Source organism: Sebastes umbrosus, chromosome 9, assembly GCF_015220745.1.
Source record: "Sebastes umbrosus isolate fSebUmb1 chromosome 9, fSebUmb1.pri, whole genome shotgun sequence".
NCBI lineage: Eukaryota > Metazoa > Chordata > Actinopteri > Perciformes > Sebastidae > Sebastes > Sebastes umbrosus.
This window is the reverse complement of record NC_051277.1, coordinates 13,234,151-13,256,903: the sequence shown is the minus strand read 5'-3', so window position 1 is coordinate 13,256,903 and position 22,753 is coordinate 13,234,151. Positions and strand designations below refer to the sequence as shown.

The window sequence follows — 22,753 nt, the reverse complement described above, 5'->3', positions numbered from 1 at the left end:
AGTTTAGGTTTCTACTAGAACATGTTTATATGCTTTAAATGTTCAAAAAACACATTGACTTTTGGACCGAAGACAATTGTATGTGTCATGATTGGCTTGAGAGCAACATCAGTCGTATAACTGAACTGTATTTTGGTGAAGAAGCCTCACCTCAAAGAGCTCATCTGTTGTACTGTAGTGGATGGAGGTCGGCGACGCGTCCGACGAATGGTCGTTGCACCACTGTAACTCGCTGAGACAGTTGACGCTGTCGAAGTCGCTGGTGTCCAGCTGGGAGAGGTCGATGTCCGGGAAGTCAGTGTCCAAACGGTCCGAACACACCTCCTCCTCCCCATACTGGAGATGGAAAAAGAGAGGGAGAGAGAGGGAAAAGGTCACGTTACTCAAACATCGAGATTAAAGCTTCCCAGGCGGGTTGTCTTTTTTGAGATGCAACAAAAGTGCATGAAGTCACTGTGTAAAACATAACCCCCCAAAAAACTGGAGGTGCTGATCACAGCTGGAGAGCTCCTCAGTGAGAAATGAACAACGTGCGTCACTCTGATGTGATCACAAAGGAATTGATGTTTTCTCTGAAACACAAGCTACCAAACATGGGAAATATCTCTGTTCCCTCTATGAGGCTGCCAAGGCTGGTGTTTCCTGTGAAGTTCGTCGCTCAGCGCTGCACTGCCATTGTTAGAATTAGGGGTTTAGGTCCCGTTGGGCCACCCTTTCTAAAATATGTATGCAGTTGAAGCACTGTGAAGCACTTCGGATAAAAGCCTCTATCATCTGGCGTATAAGGAATATTATTACACTGTTCACTGTCGGAGTCACAAGGAGCGCTCATCAACAGCCCCTCATCTCTCAACAGCTACTCATTATAGATAATGAGACTTCCATGTCAGAGGAGGTTCAGATGTTAGCATCTGCCCCGGCACAATGCAGGATTAGACAGAAACACCAGCAGCACCTATTTTGTTTTTGTCACGTGTCTTTGGTCACGGTGGCACAGTCTTTGTCTGTCAGAAAAATCTCCTGAATCATGTCAACTGTGTACAGTTTCTTAAAAAATAAGTCATTTGAAGATTATTTCAGGGCACAAAAAACATTATGGGGATTTTATTTCAGTGACATTACTACTGTGACAAAAGTTTTCACTCATTCACAGACACTCTTTCAACTTCCTGGACGGCCTTCAAAGAATCCTGAAACTCCTTAACCACTAAATATTCCTGTGAAAAGAACTTCAAGAACTACTCAAGAATCTAAAACCCATAAGCGACCCAAATCCCTGGAAAAAAATCGTCCTCCTAAAGACTTCTTGTGCCTCTTCAAGGAACCTAATAACCTCCCCAAAGAAGCCCTTAAACCCCATCATGAACCCCTAAAACCCTCAAAAGGACTCTTTCAACCCATAAGGATCACTGGACTTCCGTCAAAAAACCCTGAAACTCCTTAACCCCTAAACATTCCTGAAAACCTCTTCGACAACTACTCAAGAACCTAAAAACCCATCAATGACCAAAATCTCTGGAAGAGCTCTTCCTCCTGAAGACTTCTAGCCCTCAAGGAACCTAATGACCTCCCCAAAATACCCTTAAACCCCCTCAAGTACCCCTAACACAGGGTGGAATGTATAAAACCCCCAAAGACTCCTATAGAGGCCCCTCAAGGGGCCCTATAACCCCTTAAAGAACCACCTTAAAAACCCTCAAGAACCCCTAAAACAGGGTGGAATGTATGTAACCCCTAAGACTCCTAGAGGCCCCTCAAGAAACCCTATATCCACCTAAATGACCCCCTCAAACCCCTTCAAAAACACCTAAAACCGGGTGGAATATATGTAACCCCCAAAGACTCCTAGAACCCAACTCAAGGTACCCTATAACCACCTAAATGACCCCCTTGAACCCCCTTAAAAACACCTAAAACATGGTAGAATGTCTGTAACACCCAAAGACTCCTAGAGGCCCCTTAAGGAGCCCTATAACCACTTAAAGAATCCCTTCAAACCCCTTCAGGAACCCCTCTTACCCTAATAAGAATCACTGAAATCCCCTCAAGTATCCTCAAAATACTCTCAACAACACATGGAAACCTCTTACAAACCCCCGGACCACCCTCGAGAACTCTTCAGACACTCTAAAGAAACCCTGAAACCCCATTAAAAAAGCCCCACTTTGTGCTCTATACTGATATAACGTTCCAGTCAGAAGTGAGCAGCCACGTGGTCTGCAGTCACAACACATGGCTGAGACTCAGACAAACACTGAGCCACGTCATTGAGAGAAGAGGAACAGGAAGTGTGTGTACGTGACTCAGTGTGAAGGGAAGCGACTGTGGTCTCTTGGGGGAAGTAAATGAGGGAGGAAGAAAGAGGAAAGAATGGTGTTGAGGAGCAGAGGGAGGAACGGACAGAGCACGAGGGGGGGAGAAAGCAGTCAAACTGGATTTTTTACAAGCAGTGTGTACTCTTTGAATAATGTGTTTGCACTTGAGCTGTTCCCATAGAAGTGCAAGAGATCAATGTCATATTGTATGCACGAGGAAGCATGGTCCGTTACCAGTCTGTCTGTCTCCCATTCACTTAAACGCCCACACACACACTCACACACACACACACACACACGTCTCCATTCATCTCACTGGGCGAGCAGACAGGGTCGACCAGTTACACCAACCACCTTTCAAACTGAAACAAACAGACGGTTTTCATTCACTATCAGGTTTCCTCAGAGGTAACTGACTAATTTGCATTGTCTCTTACATACAAACTGGTATTTTATCCTTGAACCCTAAGAGTTAATATGCTGTCCAAGGGCATTAAGTAGGTTTAGTCTATGTAAAAACATTTTTAAAAAGAACTTAGTTACAATACTAAAGTCCTCCTCCCTCCTTCTGTATTGTGACAAATCACCAGAAACCATTTTACAAAAACAGTTTACAAAATGTACATTTCCCCAAAACGAATCAACCAAACAGTTTACACATAAATGATGAATTTACAATATAATAATATATTATCTCCGCTACTAAACAGCAGTGCATGATCATCAGTCTCTCCCTGCAGCTCTCACTATGTTGGGCTTCTGCCATGCAGTTTTCATTTGAATGTATCGTTAATGCTTCTTAATTACCTTTTTCTAACCTCTCCTTTCCTTACCATTACATTATATTTAAAGTATACTTATTGTCTTTGATAAATTGTACTTCATAATCTCTCAATTCCTCTCTACACATCCACACTTACACAACATAAACACGTTCCTCTTCCCATCATCCGGCTCTAGTTTTTAATCACTACAACACCATGTTGTATTTACGATCGCTGCTCGTAGTGCGTTGACCTACGACCTCAAACAACAACTGTACAACTGTTTCCACTATGTGTGTGAGAGTGTGTGTGTGTGGGTTTGTTGATTTGGTCTGTGTGAGGAGTGTTTATTTCAGTCAAGGAATGATCTAATATCATTTATAGTTTCATAAATAACAGAGCAGAATTACACAGTAGCAGATATGATCAAAGAGCCAATCAGCAAAGTGGAGAGAGAATGGAGGGATGGAGGAAGGAGGAGGATGAAGAAGAAGGCAGAAGGAGCTGAAGTAAGGAGGGATTAGAGGAAAAATGTGAATACAGGAATGAGGAGAGGGAAGAGGAAAGGGGATGGAAATGATTGAGTGGGTGAGAAGGAGAAAAAGAGAGATATGGGTCAGAAGAGAGAGAATAAAAGACTGATGGAAGGAAGAGCGATGGAGATAGGGAGGGGAGGGGAGAGGAAGTCGTGACTTGATAGAGAAGCAGCGGGGAAGGAGGGAGGAGACGAGAGGGGAGAGGATGCCCTCTAGAAGACCCTCCCACTGCTTCCTCTGCCTCCAGTTGCTGATGCAGGTGTGTGTTTTCACCTAATGTGTGTGTGTGTGTGTGTGTGTGTGTGTGCGTGTGCATGTGCGTGTGCATGTGTGTGTGTGTGTGTGTTAGTTAGCATGCAGCTCACATCCCTCTCACGTGCATCTGACTCATCCCCCTCCACCACTCGTTCCTTCCTTTCCTCCCTCCTCCCATCTCATTCTCTTCTTCTCTGCCTCCTTCCCCCCTTGACTCCTCTCCTCTTTCCTTCATGCAGTGTCCTCTCCTCCATACCTCCAGTCTTTCATTCCTCTTTCTTAATCATCTTCCTTGCTTTCTTCTCTTTCCTCCTCAACATCTCCTCTCCTGTCTTTTTGATTTTCTTTTCCTTTACTCTCCATCCATCCTCTCATTCTCTGCTTCTCTGCTTATCCCTTCCTTCCTTCCTTCCTCTCCTCTTTCCTTCATGTTCCTTCCTCTCCTCTATCTCCAGTCTTTATCTTTTTCTCCTTTCTTAATCATCTTTCTTGCTTTCTTCTTGTTCTCTTTCCTCATCTCCTCTCTTTTCATTTTCTTTCCTTTCCTCTCCATCCATCCTCTCTCAGCTCATTCTCTTCTTCTCTGCTTCCTCCCCTCATTCCTTCATCTGTCCTTTCCTTCATGCAGCATCCTCTCGTCTTCCTTCTCTTTCCTCTTCATCCTCAACTAATCTTTCTTTTTCTTTTCTCTCCTCTCCATCCATCCTCTCTTTCCTCCCCATCAGTTTCAGCCTTTCCTCTTCTTCCATCCCCTCTTTTATTCGTCCCATCTTGTTCCTCAGCTGTTTTCTCCTCCTCAACTTTCTTCTCCTCTCCTTCTTTTCTCCCCTCATTCTTGTCATCTTTCTTTCCTTTCAATCTTGACTCTTTATTTTCTTTCTTGCCTTCTTTTCTTTTTTCCTCCATTTTCTCCATCTGCCTTTTTCTCCTCAGCATCCTTCCTCACCCCCCCTTTTCTCATCTTCTCCTCCTTCATCTGTCTATAGCCAACACCCTTTTTCCTTTTCTTTCCCCTTTGCTGCCCTTCATTCGTTCCCTTCTTTCATTCCCTTTCAGCTCTTCCCTTTTCTCCTCTGCCCTCCTTTTTCCTCTCGTCATCCCTCTTCAGCTCGTTTCTCTCCTGTTTTATCCTCTCCTTATCTCCCTTCTCCCTCTTCTTCTTCTCTTCTTTCATCTTCTGTCCTTCTCTCCCCTCCTCCCATGTCCTCTCTCCTCCTTTCCTTCATCCCTCTCTCTCTCCTCCCCTCATAAACTCAGAGGACGGCTGATTGATTTCTTTGTTTCCACTCAGCCTCTCCCTCCCTCCTTCTCTCCATTGCAGCCGTCAATCAATAAAAACATCCTTGGGCATGCCACACACATATTCCATATCACATACACAGAAGTAACACGTGGGCACATGTTGCACCAGAATATATACCGGCACATACATACACGCGTCATGTGATGCCGTCTACGTCACATTCACATACCAATGCAGCAATCCTCTGCCTTATATGATGCTCTAATGTGTCCTGCTCTCCGTCACACACACTCAAACACACACACCAGTAGAGATTAATCTATGTCACACACTAACACACATAACAAATAGGAAACCATGCAACACACAAACATGACAAAGAACACGCAGAAACGACACACACTCGTGACGTGTGCGTTTGAACATCCTCTCTGCAGCAGCAGAAAGTAACAGGCAGCCGGCGAGTGTGGCTGCGGCGTGTTCCCACCGCCGCGCTGACTCTGAATAATGATGAAGCCCCCTGACAGCTACACAACATGACTCACACACGCCAGGAGGAGGAAGAAGGCAGCAGAGCAGCTCAGCAACAAGCGACGCCGGCTCTCCTCCGTTCTCATTTCATTTATTTTTCTCTCGCAGCTCTGTTTTGTACATGATCACTGAACATCGTGTTGCATTTATTGTCTGAGAGTGCAGCGGCCTTTGACCTAAAACACGCTTACTACTGGTTGCTTGTGAGGCTAGTGGGCTGAGATTTTCAAACAGATGCAGGAACACATCCATTCAGTCTCTATAGCTATCTCAATCAAGATGTTTAGTTTCTCTGACTCAATTAAAAGGAGGAACACTCCATCAAAAACGGTGGATTCACAGCAGTTTCAATGGTTTGTAGTAGCAGTCACACCAAAAAAACTGTCAAAATGTCCACAGAAAACTACCAGAACATCCAAAACTATGTATTCTTTGTCTGTTACAAGGCTTAGTAACACCAAGATAATCATTGTTTCTCTCTTTTTCAAGCTAAACATACAATATCTGTTATCCATCTATCTGCTAACCCCAGAAAAGCCGTCTGTCATTCAGTGGCTGAAAAACCTCTCTCAATGTCTCGCCTTAGAGAAATTAACCTTTGTGATACCTTTAGGATTTAGGGTGAAGGATGTGACCGGGATAATGTAAAACTTTTTGGGATATCAGATTTGTAACTTATTGTTAAAATGTATTAACCATTTTACATGTAATATTATGCCGCTTATCTAATTAATTAATTAATTAATTTTGATTAAATGTTGTCCCTTTTTCTCATTATTTATTTATTTACATATATATTTTACATTTTTATTTTTATTATATTTATATTTTTATTATATTTATATTGTTTAAATTATTATTAGTGGTATTTTTTTTTGAATATTTATTTACTTGGTTTTCTAAATAAAGTGTCTGTGGGAATTTTTATTATCGCTGTTATTGTTTATTTTATTTTTGGCTAGATTTGAGTGAAGATTTTGGACAGAAGAAGATGCAGGGTGGGTGGGGGATACATTTGTGAATGTCTTGATGTGATGTGTTGAAAAAGCTAAATGCCAACAAATGTATTTTTAAAAAAAAAAATGTCCACAGAAAGCCCCACAAGGATTATCCCAAAGGATCCCTGAACTGCCTTCAAAGAAACCTAAACATTCAAAAACTAGTCAAGAACCTAAAAACGACCCCAATGACCCCAATCCCTGGAAGAACTCTTCCCCTAAAGACTCCTTGAGGCCCCTCAAGGAGCCCTATAACCTCTTAAAAACCTCTTTAAACCCCTTCAGGAACCCCTCTAACCTTAAAGAGAATCACTGAAATCGCCTTAAGGATCCTCAAAATGCTCTCAACAACACATCAAACCCCTGGAACACCCTCAAGAACGCTTCAGACATAAGAAACTATCTCAATGAAAGTGTTTAGGTTATCCAATTAAATTAAAGGAGGAACGCTCCGTCAAAAATTGTGCATTCACAGCAGTTTCAATGGTAACCCGTAGCAAATGTCCATAGAAGCGTCTCAAACCAGTTCAGTATACTCACTCTGTTGCCTCCTTGTTGCTCCTAAGCTAGTCATGTATTCAGCAATTTCTTGGCAGAGCAATAATGGTTGGAGGCATACGGATCAAGGGCATATAAGTGGATTATGCTGAAGTGGTTTTGGGGAGTTTCTGTGGCTGTTTTGATGTTTTATTTTGACATGACTCAAGGTCACTATTATAATCTATTGTAATGGCTGTGAATCCAAACTGGTTACAGCTGCTGTTTTCCGTGAAAGAGCAACCTTTTCTAGCCTACAGGCGGGATCACTTCCCCACGATATACAGTAATCCAAAGAAGGTGGCACAAGTCTGTACAAGTAAACAACAATGGCAACAACTGGCGTCTTCCTCTGTAGTAATTTTTTATGTCAGAAAATGCTGTTTGAAGCCTCTCAAATATGAAAATTACCAGCTTTTCTCTGTTTTATATCATATTAAAGTGACTATATTTGGATTTTGGACAAAACAAGACATTTGAAGACATCACCTTGAGCTTTGATCAAATTTTGATGGACATTTATCACTATTTTCTGACATGTTTCTGACATTTTATAGACCAATCGGTTCATCGAGGGAAAATAATCGGCAGATCGATAATGAAAATAATAAGAATAGTGTAGTCCATTTCCTCGAATATCGCCCTCCTGCACAGGAGTGAGTCTGGACCTAACCCACATTCATGTTTTAATCCATAAACTTTGAAAAAGAAAGCTCACTCTGACTCCCTGAACTTCTCCTACTGAGGTGGCCCTGAGCAAAAAAAAGAGTTTGAAATCCACAAGTGTGAGGTTTGAATATAAATCAGTTTTTTTTTGCTGAAAAACCACCACAGTGCTCAACCATCCTTCCCTGGGAAAATTTAATGTGTTATGCTTGCTAAAAGGGAAATAAATAGAAAGAAGAAGTGGCTTATTCTTCCTAGTTTTAATGAACTATAATGGCGGTGGCGTAACACAATAGCATCTCGGGAATGAACACATCACTCACTGTGTCTCTGACTAAATCTATTATGGCTTAAATGGAGCATTAGAACGGGTAGATTAAGCAAATGGGCATGAAATTAACGTAAAATAGAGACACCTTTGAAGTTATTGAAAGGGCATACTTCAGGGAAAATTGCACCAAGTTCATTCTTAGTTTAAGGGGTTTTACAAACAGAGGAATATGTGAGTATGAATTATAAGCTACAGAAATACAAGAGAAATGCTGAAAGAGCGCAAAATAAAAGCAAATTAATAGAAGAAGTTGGATTTATATGAATCTACAATTTGTGCTGATGTGAGTGCAAAACTTAGTCCTGACCTTTGACCTTTTGAAACCTATAAAATCCACCTGCTAGTGTGTGCTTGTAAAGGGTATCAGTGTTATAATAACAGTGGTATTGGGGGAATGGGGTGTAAAAGGAAATGAAGTGTGGTGACTTCCATTTGTGGTTAATCTCTGCGTTAGTAACAACACTGAAAACCTACTGGCCCGTTCAGTCATAAAAAGCCTGCCGGGACAATCGCGCATTAAACCTGCGCTATTTATAGCAGGCCTGCACGTGGGAGAGAGCGCTATCTGGGCTAAAACGAGCGAGTGGATCTGGAAAGGCCAGCGAGACTCTGCGGTGGTGCTCTAGCATGTGGATGTGATGGACCGCATCCTTCACTTCTATCTTTAAACACACACACGACACATTCTTTCAAGGGTTATCTCTTGTTTGACGTCTCACCACGGTGCTGAGGTAAAGCCCTGCGTCTTTCCACTGGTTTTCTATGAATAGCGTACTGGGATTTTAGTTACACAAGGACTTCTTGGAGGCTGGAATCATCTAATTGGTTGAGTTAAGTCTGCGGGGGAGGAGTTAAAAAGCTGCTTTTTCTTGGACTAAAAGCTAAAAATATGAAGCTGAGCAACCTCAGGAGACACTACTTCTTACCTCAGCGCCGTTGGACGTCATTCAAACTGCAACTAGGCTTTAGAAAACCAAAAAAAATTCACAAAAAGAAAGCATAATGTCTTTCTACAGATTTAAAGGTGCAGTGTGTAGGATTTGGCAGCATCTAGTGGTGTGGTTGCAGATTGCAACCAAGTGAGTACCTCTCCGCTCACTCATACCGTTCCAAGACTGTGGTAACGTGAGCCGCTGAGTGCAAAACTGTGGTAACGCTGTTCGCCTCGCTAAGAGGCCTTTCCTTACCATAATAACACTACTTTAGGAGCAACGGAAGTCAGACAGCGGCTGGCGGTACCACGTTTTTGCGCTCTGCGGCTCACGTTACAGCAGTTCCACAAGCGTGTCGGAGAACTACGGTGGCCTTCAGGTAACGTAAAAATGCAAAAGGCACCCTCTAGAGCCAGTGTTTGGTTTGTCCGTTCTGGGCTACTGTAGAAACATGGCGAAGCCGTGAAGAAGGCCCGCTCCTTATGTAGATATGAAGGGCTCATTCTAAGATAACGAAAACACAACGATTCTTAGTTGCATGCGATTATACACTCATGAAAACATTATGAATATTATATTCCATTCCTGCTAATAGATCCCCTGAAATGCAACTAAAATAACTCTACCTCTACATAAAACCAATGACGACACGGTTCTGATAATAATGTGATACCTTATTGATCCACGCAGAGAAATCAAAGCCGTGGCTGCTGCTTTCCTGGCAGCTCTACAGCCGGCCTTTTTGTAGCGTTATGTAAGGTCAGTCACAAGCTCAATCATGTGCCGGTGAGTCCTCGCCAGTGTTCTGGACTGTCCAAACTTCCCTTTAGGCACACAAACACTCAATCATACACACACACATAGATACAGCACCACCACCACCATACAAGGTCAAGCTCTCTCAACTCTGGGATGTAGATCATAAGAGGGGAAAGAGGACTATAAGTCTCCTCTGAATATAAGGGATTATTTCTCAGGTCATCCACTAGTGTGTTCCATGAATCATTTTGATATGACCCTCAAAGGCCTTTGGTACGGCTAGTTCTGAACGGCTAAAGCACTGGATCAAGAGTTTTTTAGTTGCAACTGAAGATGTTGCAGAAATCCCTCTTACTTATTGCAGAAACGCTGAACTATTTCTGCACTGTTACTCAATTCCCAAGAGGAAAAATCTAATTTTGCTCTTTTTACATCCATCAGAAGTCACATGCTACTATCAAGCAGAGAGGTTGGGATAAATGCACAGGAGGAGACGAAGGGTTTTTTCCAATGATCACCACTACAGCATCCGTTATATATATTGTATGTAAAGTGAAATATTTTTGTATGCTTGCTCTACGAGAACTTTAAATGATTCAAACTGAAACCTGTCTTTGAGAAACACTGTAATACAGAAAATGGGGAGGGGGGTAAATGTGAAGGTTAAGTGACAGAACAGAGCCCATATAGCTGAAAAATGGTGATGAGAGGAGCTGGATGGAGAGTTGTAATCACCTCCCAGCCTCGCACATTGAAGTGACATGAAAGATATAAGGCAGCGTGCCAGGCTGGGGACTCTGTTAAGTGTCCCGATGCCTTAACTCTCACTTTCTTGTAGGTCACTTTGACAGAGAGTGGTTTATAAATGACACCACGTACGTCCGCGCAGTGACGCTCATACCTATTGGTTCGTGACCCCCATTAACGAGGAAACACATCACATGAACATCAGGCATCAAGCAATGAAAACTGATACTAAATTAACAGATTTTAGTTTCTCTTTGCAGGTGCTAACGCAGACGAGTCTTGATCTTTCTAATTTTGCCTCCATCGTTGGTGCCAAGCACTAATGGCTGTGGTGTTTAAGCAAACCACAACTACTATGGTGAGAAACTATAGATATTTAGTATGAGCAGTGGATGAATTGACTCTCATCTGCCCCTTTGGGGATATCATTTTTACCTCCACTGCCTTAAACTTGCATTCTTTCTAAAGGCCAGCAGGGGGCGACTCCTCTGGTTGCAAAAAGAAGTCTGATTGTATAGATGTGTTTAAGAAAATGAAAAAATCTCACTTGATTTATTACCTCAGTAAACATTGTAAACATGAGTTTATGGTCTCAATCTCTAGTTTCAAATCTTCTTCACTACAGCATGATGTTCATTTAGTAAATAATGGTCCCATTTAGAGTCAAATAGACCATAAAGCAGGGGATGCTTTAGGGAGTGGCTACCTTGTGATTGACAGGTCGCTACCACGGCATTGTCCGGTCTGGGAGTTGTTCGTGTTTTCGTCTTAGAACTTTAACCCTTTCACAATGTGTTTTCAGTTCATGAAAGTTAATTGTTACATTTTGGTCGCCTAAAAATGTCTTATTCAGCATCAGGTTGTACTTAGCTTCACCCTCTCGTGTCACTTCTGGTTGCAAAAAAACAAGATCATGACGGCCAAAAAACAAAACTAAGATGACAACGGCCAAAAACCAAGACGGTGACGGCCAAAAAACAAAAAACCAAGATGATCGGAAATGCCGGACTCAAAGCGGCAGTCTACAGAACAAATGGATGACAAAGTACTCATCACAGCCAAGTATTAGAAGCAAGTATATATGATAAAGTGAGAGACAGTGGAGGAAATGTTGGGCAAGAAGAGTGACAGAAAGAGAAAATTAAGTCTTTCAAATTTTGACTCTCTTATAAATTAAACATGCTTCTGTCGAACCAGACGGTCGGGCTGATCCTCAGAGATTCACAGGAAGACAGAGACATCTTCGGTGTTAACTAAGCACTAACTGTTGTGGTGTTTCAACACTGCATTTCCCAGAGAACACTTGTCAATTAGACAGTCTGCGTGATCTCTTCTTTTGGATTTTTTGTTGCGCTTTTGTCTGTACAGCTATGATTGCTTCTTCACTGTAAATCCATCTTTTGAATCTTGTGACCTGGAATATGTTCACTTATATTCTATATATCATCGTATGACCCTGTAAGAATTATGCAATGACCTTCTGAGGGGCCTCTTCCTTCAGGTTGACAACCGATGCATCATCATGACATTAGAGCGTGACTCAGTGAGTAATTTGCTGAGAGGTGATGAGAAGGGAAAGCTGCACAGTTTAAGCTTCCCCACTTATTTTTTCTCCTCAGCAGCCAACAGAGAAGGGATGTGCTCAATTACTGCAAACAAAAAGGACGCCCCCTCCATCCGCCGCCCCCCTCCATGTTTAATAAGGGCCACAAAAAGCCAATTATGTGCCGTTTGATTATTGAGGAACAAAGTCAGACAATGAAGACTCACAAGGGTACGGGACGAAAGCTAAATTAGGATGCCGATCAATGGGAATCATCGCCTCACGCTGTTTAATCTTTATTTATCCAGAGAAGCTTGACTGAGCACCAACATGTTTTTTTCAGCAGCAACCTGCTTTACATTCAGAGAGTTAACATGAATACACAGTGGGAGCCTCTCAGTACAAATGACATATCCTATTGTAGCTTATGTCCTTCCTCTGGTCGGAATTTCTCCAAACAAGATTAAAACCTGCAGCCCCCATTGAGCCTCAAAAGCTCACTTTACTAATTTCTTTGTCTTACAGTCTAGGGCTACAAGTAATGATCATGTCATTATCTATATTGATATCTGTTGGTTATGTGTTATGTTTAATGCAGCCTGGTTTCCTATAAAATGGCGTTCCCATATTACAAAACTGCAACGTCAATTAAGTTTTGAAGGAACTTATTTTCTCTTAGATTACGTTTGTTTTTGACGTGTCGCAAATACATTTCTAATCAAAGACTACGTCAGGGTGGATGGATGGGTCAAATGTGGGATTTTCCCACAGGAGATTGCTGTTCATGTCCCGTGTGAAACCAGAAGTAGCGTTCTTATTTTAACCCAAAACATGATCTTTTACTAAACCTAACCAAGTAGATGTGTTGCCTAAACCTAAAAGTAATTGAGAATGCAGTTTAGAAATGCCAAAAGCGCCACGAGCAGTTAAAACACTATAGCGTTGATATGCACGTATGTAAAAATGTTGATATGAAACGTAGATTTGGTTAAAAAATGTTGAGATTCTAAATATCCGTGGTTCGCAGAAACGTACAATGTCAACATATTATTCTGGCGACTGGGTTGGTTTAATGAATTCATTGTAGGGCTGTCCTCGACCAAAGAAATTCTTACTCGACCAATCAATTAGTTGATTTAATCATAACTAACAGTTATGTAGAACAGAGAAAAGCAGCAAATCCTCACATTTGAGAAGAGGAGAGGATGTTTGAGACTTGTGGAGATCATTTTTAATCCTCCTGGTACACACTAAGTACGCATCACAGCCGAGTATTAAAAGCATGTATATCATAAAGTGAGAGACAGTGGAGGGAAATGTTCGGCAAGAAGAGTGTCGGAAAGAGAAAATGAAGTCTTCCAAATTTTGATTCTTCTAAATGAAACATGTTGGCTGATCCTCAGAGACTCACAGGAAGAGAGAGTTTGTCACTCCGCTCCCTCTGGAGTTTCTCTTCTCTCAGTGGGAACGAAAGACGGACGAGGGAAGAAAAACTAAACGGAAAGGAAGGAGACATCACCAAGAATGCAAATCTGCGGTGTGATTCTTTGATAAGTACATTGGTTCATTCAGATGCTAGCTATCAGTGTGTGTGTGTGTGTCTATATTTAGGTCTCATCCTGGTCTCATGACCAATTTTTCCACAGGCTGCTGCTGACTTGAGGAGCCGCTGCCAGACACAGATGACCCCTCACACACATATATACAGCGTGTTGATGCAAGTCAATGGAGATTATTGTGGAACCAATCAAATGTGTCCGTTTGTGTGACCTTGACCTCATGCAGTGTTGCATGACAGATGATTTCTGTGAATGTGAGCGCACACCAGCGTTACTGAATGAAAAGCTAAATTGGCAGCTAGTGTTTCTGATCACATGCCTCAGACACGTTCTGTCTAATGTTCCTCTTAAGTTGATTTAGTTAATTTCCTTTGAGTCTGTGAATGACAAGCAGTCAGTCAGTCAGTCAGTAAGTCACGAGGTCAAAGTAGGTGTGTGTGTGTGTGTGTGTGTGTGTGTGTGTGTGTGTGTGTGTGTGTGTGTGTCTGTGTGTATCTGTGAATGTGCTGTGATGAGCACAAATCAGGCCAATTGAGGGGGAAGTGGGACGCTGCTGAAAACCAGAGTGTTGTCAAGTACTGGCTGTTCCCATCACACTGCTGCTGCTGCACGGTGTGAATGTGTCTGTGTGTGTGATTATACCTTTGTGTTTATGTGCATTTATATATATCTCTATGCATAGTCATTCCAAGGGACAGAATGTCTTCAGCAGGGTAACATCACTCTCACTATCCTGCTGAGGTGCCTTTGAGCAAAAACACTAAGACCCCGCCGGTCAGCACTTTTAACAGCTGTTTGATGATTGTTCTCACTCAACGATCAAATTGTAGATGACCTAAAATAACAGCTCTTAATGCATAAGTATATTAAACTTGAATGTGGTAAGAGAGTATGAGCCGCAGCCGAGGCCACGCTGATTGGTCAGTGTGTTTGCGCCGCTGGTAGAGAGAGAGCGAGCGAGTCAGCGGCAGCACGACGCCACCCCTGCAGCTGCATGGCGAGACGAAAACGGTTGCAAGTGTGGTTACACTTTTCAAATGTCCATTGATAGCGTACTAATCTGTCTGGTTTGAGTACATTTAATTTGGTCACTTCTCCAGTGTCAACACACCACAAACTCAAAACACGCCTTCGTGTATATTTTGGGACACATTGAGTGACTCACTCTGCCACTGATCATGTGTAGAGGACCTTCCTGTTCCTTCATGCACGCTTTAACTGCAATAATCCAGGTGCTGCATCACTAATCTGAATCTGCGTAAGAATTTAACTGCTCTTATTAAATGTGAGGGATTATATTTAATCCAATTAAGTGACAAATTCGGGAGCATTTCTGTCCAAGTTCCGCTCTTTCATCATCTTTTTCTCTGGTGCTAGGAATATTGTAATGACACTAAGACCTCTGACCTTTGAACTTCATTACTGTCAGCTGCTTGCAATGTTGGAAATCAGACAGCAGGAGAGCTGAGCTGATGAAAAGAGACGGATGGGAACTGAAGGGATGGATGTAGGGAAGTCAATCTCCCGCATATTGACTCAAACACAAATTTCGACATACTGTTGTCTTTGTTCTTTTCTCTCTATAACACACACACATCATCAAAGGCTGTCTTCCTCTCTTGTTGTCTCAGACACACACGTGCTCTTTCACTTCCTTCTTATCTCTCTTTTGCTCTCACACAGTCTCCAAATGATTTCTGGCCTTCAGTCAATACAACAAGTGTTATTGAGTGCTTCTGATGCCGCTTCCAGTTTCAACTCAAAAAACACTCCAGAGTTCAATCAAATACTCTCTCTGTGTTGTTTCTGTTGGACAATCTACTGCTGCTTTTAAAAGGTGAAACCCTCAGAGGCTTGTAGAACAGCAGGGTTGGGTAATAAGAAAGTTTTGGAGGCAGAGAAGTTCCACTGAGAAGTGCTCTTTTTAATAGTTTCAATTCAAGTTTTGATATTAAGACGGAAGAAGGTTTGCTTTTGATGTGACACACAAAGGAGTTTAAGGAAGTATTACTGTTAGTTTTTCTCAAAGTCTGTCTAATTTAACCAAAGTGACTCAGACAAAATATGGATTTATTTGCTTCTTCATCATTTGTGCTCTGGATTTCTTCAAACTTTAGTGAAAAGCTGTAACAGTTCTAGAGCTGCAACGATTAATCCATTAGTTGTCAACTATCAAATTAATCGTAACTACTTTGATAATTGATTGATCGGTTTGAGTCATTTTTAAAGAAAACAGTTACCAGCTTCTTAAATGTGTGTTATGTGTGTTTTTTTTCTGGTTTCTTTACTCCTCTATGACAGTAAACTGAATACTTTTGAGTTGTGGACAGAAAAAAAGACATTTAAGGACGTCATCTTGGGCTTTGTGGAAACACTGATCGACATTTTTCACAATTTTCTGACATTTTATTGACCAAAAATAACCGTTAGTTGCAGCCCTAAACATTTCCCTTTTGTTTTAGTGCTTCAGTCTTTACCTTTTTTTCAAAAGCTTCCCAGAAGAGTTACGAACATGGCACTAATGCTCTCACAACTTTTATAATGACGCTCATAAATATCACTAATGACTGCCAAAAACATCCTACAAATTAAAGCCGCCGCCTGCCTTTGAGCAGTAAACCTTGATACTGGAAATGTGTTGCATGCATCATCGCTAATGTGTTGAAAATCACCCCACATTACATCCACAGCAATGGCATGAAATTAAAAATCAACTTTCTTCGGTTAATTTCAAGGTTTTATTGGGGTCAACTTGTCGACCTGGAATCCAGTCCGTCTACGGCTCTTCCTTCCTGCTGGGAGATCCGTTACACTGATCTCACCTCCAGCCAACCTTTGTCACTCTGCAACCTAATCCTCCTCCTCCACCGTCCCTCCAACGCTCCGCTAAGAAGAGCAGTAGAGGCACGGAGGCTAAATCTGGAAACGGATGCCCAAGTGAACCCTCGCCTGTCCCCATGCTTGTAAGAGGCTAATGACGGAGGGATGGAAATACACACATTAAGCCAAACAGACTAAACAGGCTGATTAAACTGCAGCGTGTAGCTCTGCTAATACTCTATCTGCTAAATGCAGCCAGGACTGAAGTAGTAAATCACATCTAGAAGCATCTTCCGATCGATCAGTGTGTTCGATACATAATGTGGCAGCACTGTACAGTATAGCTGTACTTCCTGCGTGTACTCTCTGAGCAGTAGACGGGGCCACGCCCACGCCACACCATCCTTACCTCATCACTAAGCACCCCGCTTAATTGTTGTCAGATTAGCAGTCAAGGCTAAATCGGACTGTTCCACTGGCTGGTGGATAACGTCATAGCCAATCAAGAGCGAGCGAAGGGCAGCACACAGCAGCTCAGTGAAATGTGAGAGGGGTGGGAGGGTGACGGATGCTGAGCTGGGAGCACGAATGGAAACGCAAACGTGGAGAGAAAAGTTCAGCTATACCTCGGAAAGTACTGCACAAGTCATTCATTCATGTTCATGATGAAATTCAAACTTACAAACTTTAATTCTTACAAGATAAATTGTTGTTGATTCGAATTGTTTTCTCCATCCGCATCCGTGTATAGCTGCAAAGCTTTTTCTAATCTTGTATCTATGTTTTTCTAATTTAAAGTGGTATAATGTAATGTCAGTTTTGAGCAATGTGTTTCAGTATGTGTAAATATTTTTCTGAATTTTCTTTTTTTTTGGTAAATATATTGTATCTTATATCTTTATGATTATTACACCTGAAAAAGTTTTTGAACTAAAAAGAGAGGTATCAGTATTGACCACCAAAAAGCCGTGTAAGTTTAACAATAGTCTCCTTCTAGAGCCAAACCTGGCAGCTGGGTCCAAGTCAAAACTGTGAACATCCACACCCACGAAGACCTGAAGAAGAATTGCGAGTGACAGAGTGAATGAGGATGATGACGGAGGGATGAAGACAAGACAGAGCGGTGGGCTAAAAGGAGCGGAGAGCTGCCGTCTTGACTCTGCAGGTAGCGGGCCTGCCGGGTAATGGGATCGGAGGGGGAAAGCCGATTCACAGCTCAGAAATAAGAACGACGGTGGCAGTTGAGACGGGCGGCGTGGAGGAGGCGCTGCCAGCCAGGATCATTCAGGGCGACATAAAAACACAATGGAAGGAGAGAAAAAAGGAAAACCATTGGGGGTAAAATGAATGGAAGAAGGAAAGAGGGAGTCTGGAAGATGAGAGTGGAGGCAGAGACACTCAGAGTTAAGAGGATTTAATCGGTTCACTTTCAGTTGAGCTGAACGAGTTGTTTTGTGTCAAATATATATCTGAAAAAGTTCAAGAAGGTGTTAAATAGGTGATGATAACACAAAAGAAATGTGGTGTAATAGAGCAGCTTTTCAACCACGTTGGCCTTTTCTGAATTTCACTGAGTCATAGCCAAGATAAAAGTGAATAAGGCGGTCACACGTGTGCAAATGCAGGTGAGTGACCATTACCTGCCGAGGCGGTAGTCACCTAAAAGTTCACCATAGTTGAACTCCATTCAAATGTGAAGATGCGAATTTTGCCTCAAATATTTTTGCACCTCCGTTCGCATAGAATTGAAGTGAACAGGAGGCGAACGTGAAATTTGCATGACCGTGCCTTTAAACTGATAATTAGAAGGTTAAAACCCAGGAAACTTTTTACATGTTAAGGCCTTTACACACCGGGGACGTGACGAATAAACAACATGAAGATGCAAAATACTCGTCTGCAAATATGTTTAGGGCTTTTATTGTGAAAGGTTAGAAAGGAAAGTGTGGATCTGGTCTGCGCTTCGTGGGAAGTGAGTGTTGAAGTAAGAGAGAGAGTGGCGGCGACGGGAGCGAGTGTAACGATATCGACTCCGGACCAAGCAGGGAAAAATGAACAGTGTTTGGTTTGTCCGTTCTGGGCTACTGTAGAAACACAGTGGCCGGCTCCATGAAGAGGACCCGCTCCCTACGTATATATAAACGGCTCATTCTAAGGTAACAAAAACACAACAATTAGTTTCAGGTAATAATACACTAAAGAAAACATACTTATTAATATCATATTCCATTTCTGCCAATAGATCCCCCCTAATTGTTACACACTGTTCCTTTAAGTGCAGGCTGTTGTATCAACATCTATTCTACATCAAAATGTCCTCTGTGTCCTCTGTCGTCACTCCAACATGCGGACTTCTTCAATCTCTTTAAGCACTGGTAACCACTTTCCATGTTTCCCTGTGAGAGACCTCTGTTGATTAAATTGCCACTGAACAGGTTTTAACCCTCAGCGTCTACCATGTTCCAGTCTCAGGTGTCCAGCCGTCCCAGTATCTAATTCCACAGCACTCGGCCTTCAGCTGCACCAAAACCCCTGAACTCCATCTATCAATCCATGACAGTCCGACATATTCGTCTGTATTTATAATGTAGCTTTCAGAAGGCAGACATGATTTTATCTGCATGACGTCACTGCTGGTAAAGCTTTTCTCTATCTATTTTATGACCCCTTGGGTGGGTCCTGACCTCCAGGATAGGAACCACTTCTATAAAGCAATGATCACATCTTTTCTCTCATTCTGACTAGCCAGTTATTTCTTTAATTTAAGAACCTAAAAGGAGCTGAAGGGATTATTGTTTTTTAAGAGTGCAGAGCCTGAAGCTGTAGCCTCTCCTCCTGCTGCTTCAGGACTGAATCCATCACTGTGGGATCAGTGTATCTGATGGCATTCTCAATAGCTTCGTTAGCAATTAACAGCGTTCGCTGATCCCAGCTAACCAGCAGATGGGATCGGCTAGCTGTCCAAAACTACACACTCAACTCAAGCTTCAGTTTCAACACATTATCCAACATTCCCTCTTCCTTCCTTCATCCTTACCTTTTTGCATTATTAGTTCTTTTAGCACTCATTTCTACATTACCTCCCTATTTTTCCATTTCCCTTCTGACTTGTTTGCATCCTTCCTCCCTGTTTTACCTTTCCTTGCCTCTTACCTTCCTTTCTTTCTTCCACATATTTTTTCATCCTTCCTACCTTGCTATACTGTAAGTCTCTGCCTCCTCCCCTTCCTTCTGTCCACCTCTCCCTCCTTTTAATTCCTGCAGTAAAAACTACCATGTGACCCGTCCATCTTCTGTTTGTCATGTTGTTCATTAATGCTTGTGAGTCCTACGTATAAGCAGCATACATGCTTGTTTCTGCGCGCGAGGCATCAAGGTCAAACCTCCCCAATCGCTCTCTCTAAGGAACTCATTAGGAGGCAACGAAGAGTAATACCCATCAACCCGTGCACAACGTCCTGCGTCTCATTTTCCTTCTCCCTCCATCTTTCTCCTCGTCCTCCTATTCCTTCATTGTCACATGCTGTGGACGGTCTGAGGCATGACACTCATTATACCATTGAAATTGCATCCTGAACACTGGACTCTGGATTTTTTTAGCATGAAAATGCTCAGATTTGAGATAATTGGCACAACATATTGGCGTAAAATTGTGACTTCCTGTAATCTGTATAACTGTGTAACTGAAGAATGCAATGTGCAATTTTGAATTGCCATCTTGGTTATCCTGGCCAGATCTCCCTCGTAAAAGAGATTTTAATCTCAAGGGACTTCTTGGTTATAATAAAAGGTTAAAAAAATAAAATATAAGTAAGTGATCGCTCTCCATTATCTATATCTCATCACCTCTACCTCCATCTTCACTCTTTTCCTCTCCGTCCATCCTCCTCTCAGCTGGTAATCTATCTATTCAGACAGGCCACGTTTTTAAAGCTCTTAACAGGATTGGAGAAAATCAGAGTGAACCTTATCACAGGGGTCGGGTCAAAGGTCAGCAGGGAGGTTAATGATGTCACGTATGTGTGTGTGTAGCGGAGGAGGATACTAATTTTGTAGCAGCGTAGGAGGGTTTTTTATTACCTAAGTGTGCAGCTAAACACACGCACTCACACCTTTCCCTGACCCCGATTACAACTCTGGGACTCAGCCAATCGCGTCACACCACACTTATTTTGAAACTCCAAATCTATCAGTTCAATCGACCTTAATTCAGCAGCGACAGGTCGGCGAATCAGATTACTTCACCTTCATTTAAACTCCTCCGATGGGCAGTTTTTACCCTGATCTCAGCCAATCACATATAATTTATCAACACTTCCAGTATTTGTTAACGTTAATTTGTTCAAATTAGGGCTGTCAATCGATTAAAAATATTTAAATTTTAAATTTTAGAACTTCTCTTTAAACTTTCAGTCTGGCCCAAACATGGCCACTTTGGATTCTGGTCTCTTATCCGCTCCGTTGCGCTGACCCTGGACCAGCCCGCTGTGTGCTGCTGATGTGTCGTCCTTCCTGCTTCCTGACTACGCCGTCTGCAAAATAAAAGGACGATGCTGCAGCAACACAAGTGCTTTCTGCTTATTCTGACGAAAGGACAGCTGAAGCTCTATAACACCGGAGAAACAGAGCTGCACAGAGGAGGAGGAGGATGAGGAGGAGGAGGAGGGCAGCAAGGACGTTGTGGGGAAATACGACCCTGTGGCCTCGTAATACGATATCACTGAGTCACCGGTGGCAGCAGGCCTTAATCAATTATAAAGAGTCAAATTAGATAATGCCTCTGTGTGTGGAACGACCTCAATGTTCGTAAACTCCCATGAGGGGAGCTTTTTTTATGGTGGACTAAAATCCTGGGAAAGGTGATAAAACGTGACAGGTGCGTTCACTCGCATCCCTTCATCATCAGTTTCCTCTACAGCACCACCTCGCAGACACCACCGCTGCAATCTGACACTGAGATCAGAGGCAGAGAGGTGGGGGTTCATACAGAGGAGGCAGAGGAAGAGGAGGGAAATGAGCAACCCCCTTCTAGTGAGATACTGAGCTGAACAGTTGCCATCTATAGACCTGCTGTCTCCTTTAGTTTTGTCACCTGTCACTTCTTGAAGCAATTATAGTGATAGTATAACAGGCTGTTCTCATACACTGTTCGTAGCTATAACTACAAAAAAGTAATGCATTGTAATTTGTTAACATCCCACAAAATCAATTCTTATGTCACTGTTTTGACCGATGCTTGTTCGCGTTTACGTAGCGCGAGCAACAGGTCACTGACGTTCGTTGACTTAACGGCCACATATGTCACTGTTAACAAGCAATTACTGAATCCCTTTAAATTACATTTTGTTTCTATTTTTTTTCTTTAATAGGAAAAGGAGGCAAGGAGGGGCAGAGGCCAAGTTGGCAAATTGTTCCAATCAGCAGGTTATAAAGTGAAGGACAAAATAAGCCCCTTCTGTTTCCGTCTTTTAACCCACCCGTCAATCAATCAATTAATGAATCAATCGCCTTAACAGCCAATCAATCAACCAATCAATTCCAGACAAGGTCAACCTTGAGATGAGACGGACCACACGGCCGAAGCAGATGGATTGGACTCCATAAAGTGAAGGGTCAAACTCTTTGAGCTTTAATGCACTTGTCTTTTTGTCTCGCTCTCTGTCTCCGTCTCTCCGTCTCTCTCTCTCCCAGTCAGGTCGGGCCTGATCGCTAACGTAGCCCAAACAGAAGCATAAACCTGATGAAAACCTTAGTGCTCGCAGCTAATTACATGCCTAATCACATCCTGTTTGCACTCCCACAAAAACATAAACAAACCAGTGTGTGTGTGTGTGTGTGTGTGTGTGTGTGTGTGAGGTGTGTGTGTGTGTGTGTGTGCGTGTAAAACAAATTGCAGCTGATTGTGATTTCTCCTTCAGTTGCAGCCTGCAGATTATAATGCGGAGCTGCATCGTGAAGATTGGTCGGCGGGCAAACTGACTTCTCATTAATGTGATGCGTAGCTGGCGGACACACACACAAACACACAAACACACAAACACACAAACACAAGCATCAATAACACACTGACTCACACGCAAAGTTAAAAATGCCTATTCATGTTTGAGTGGTTAAGGGGACGCTTACAAAAACACAAGCCGCACAAACTGTGATAAACATAATAAACACATTTATGTTTTAAGGAAAAAATACATGTATGCACAAACAACAACACATG

General features: G+C 42.4%; 1 protein-coding gene across 1 annotated transcript in view; it reads right to left on the bottom strand.

Moving 5' to 3' along the window:
- Nucleotides 1-22,753, bottom strand: part of ppargc1b (peroxisome proliferator-activated receptor gamma, coactivator 1 beta) — a 104,307-nt gene that overhangs the window by 33,070 nt on the left and 48,484 nt on the right. The window contains exon 2 of the mRNA XM_037779507.1: nucleotides 151-336. Coding sequence (XP_037635435.1) covers nucleotides 151-336 — 186 coding nt within the window. The remainder of the gene's footprint in view (nucleotides 1-150; nucleotides 337-22,753) is intronic.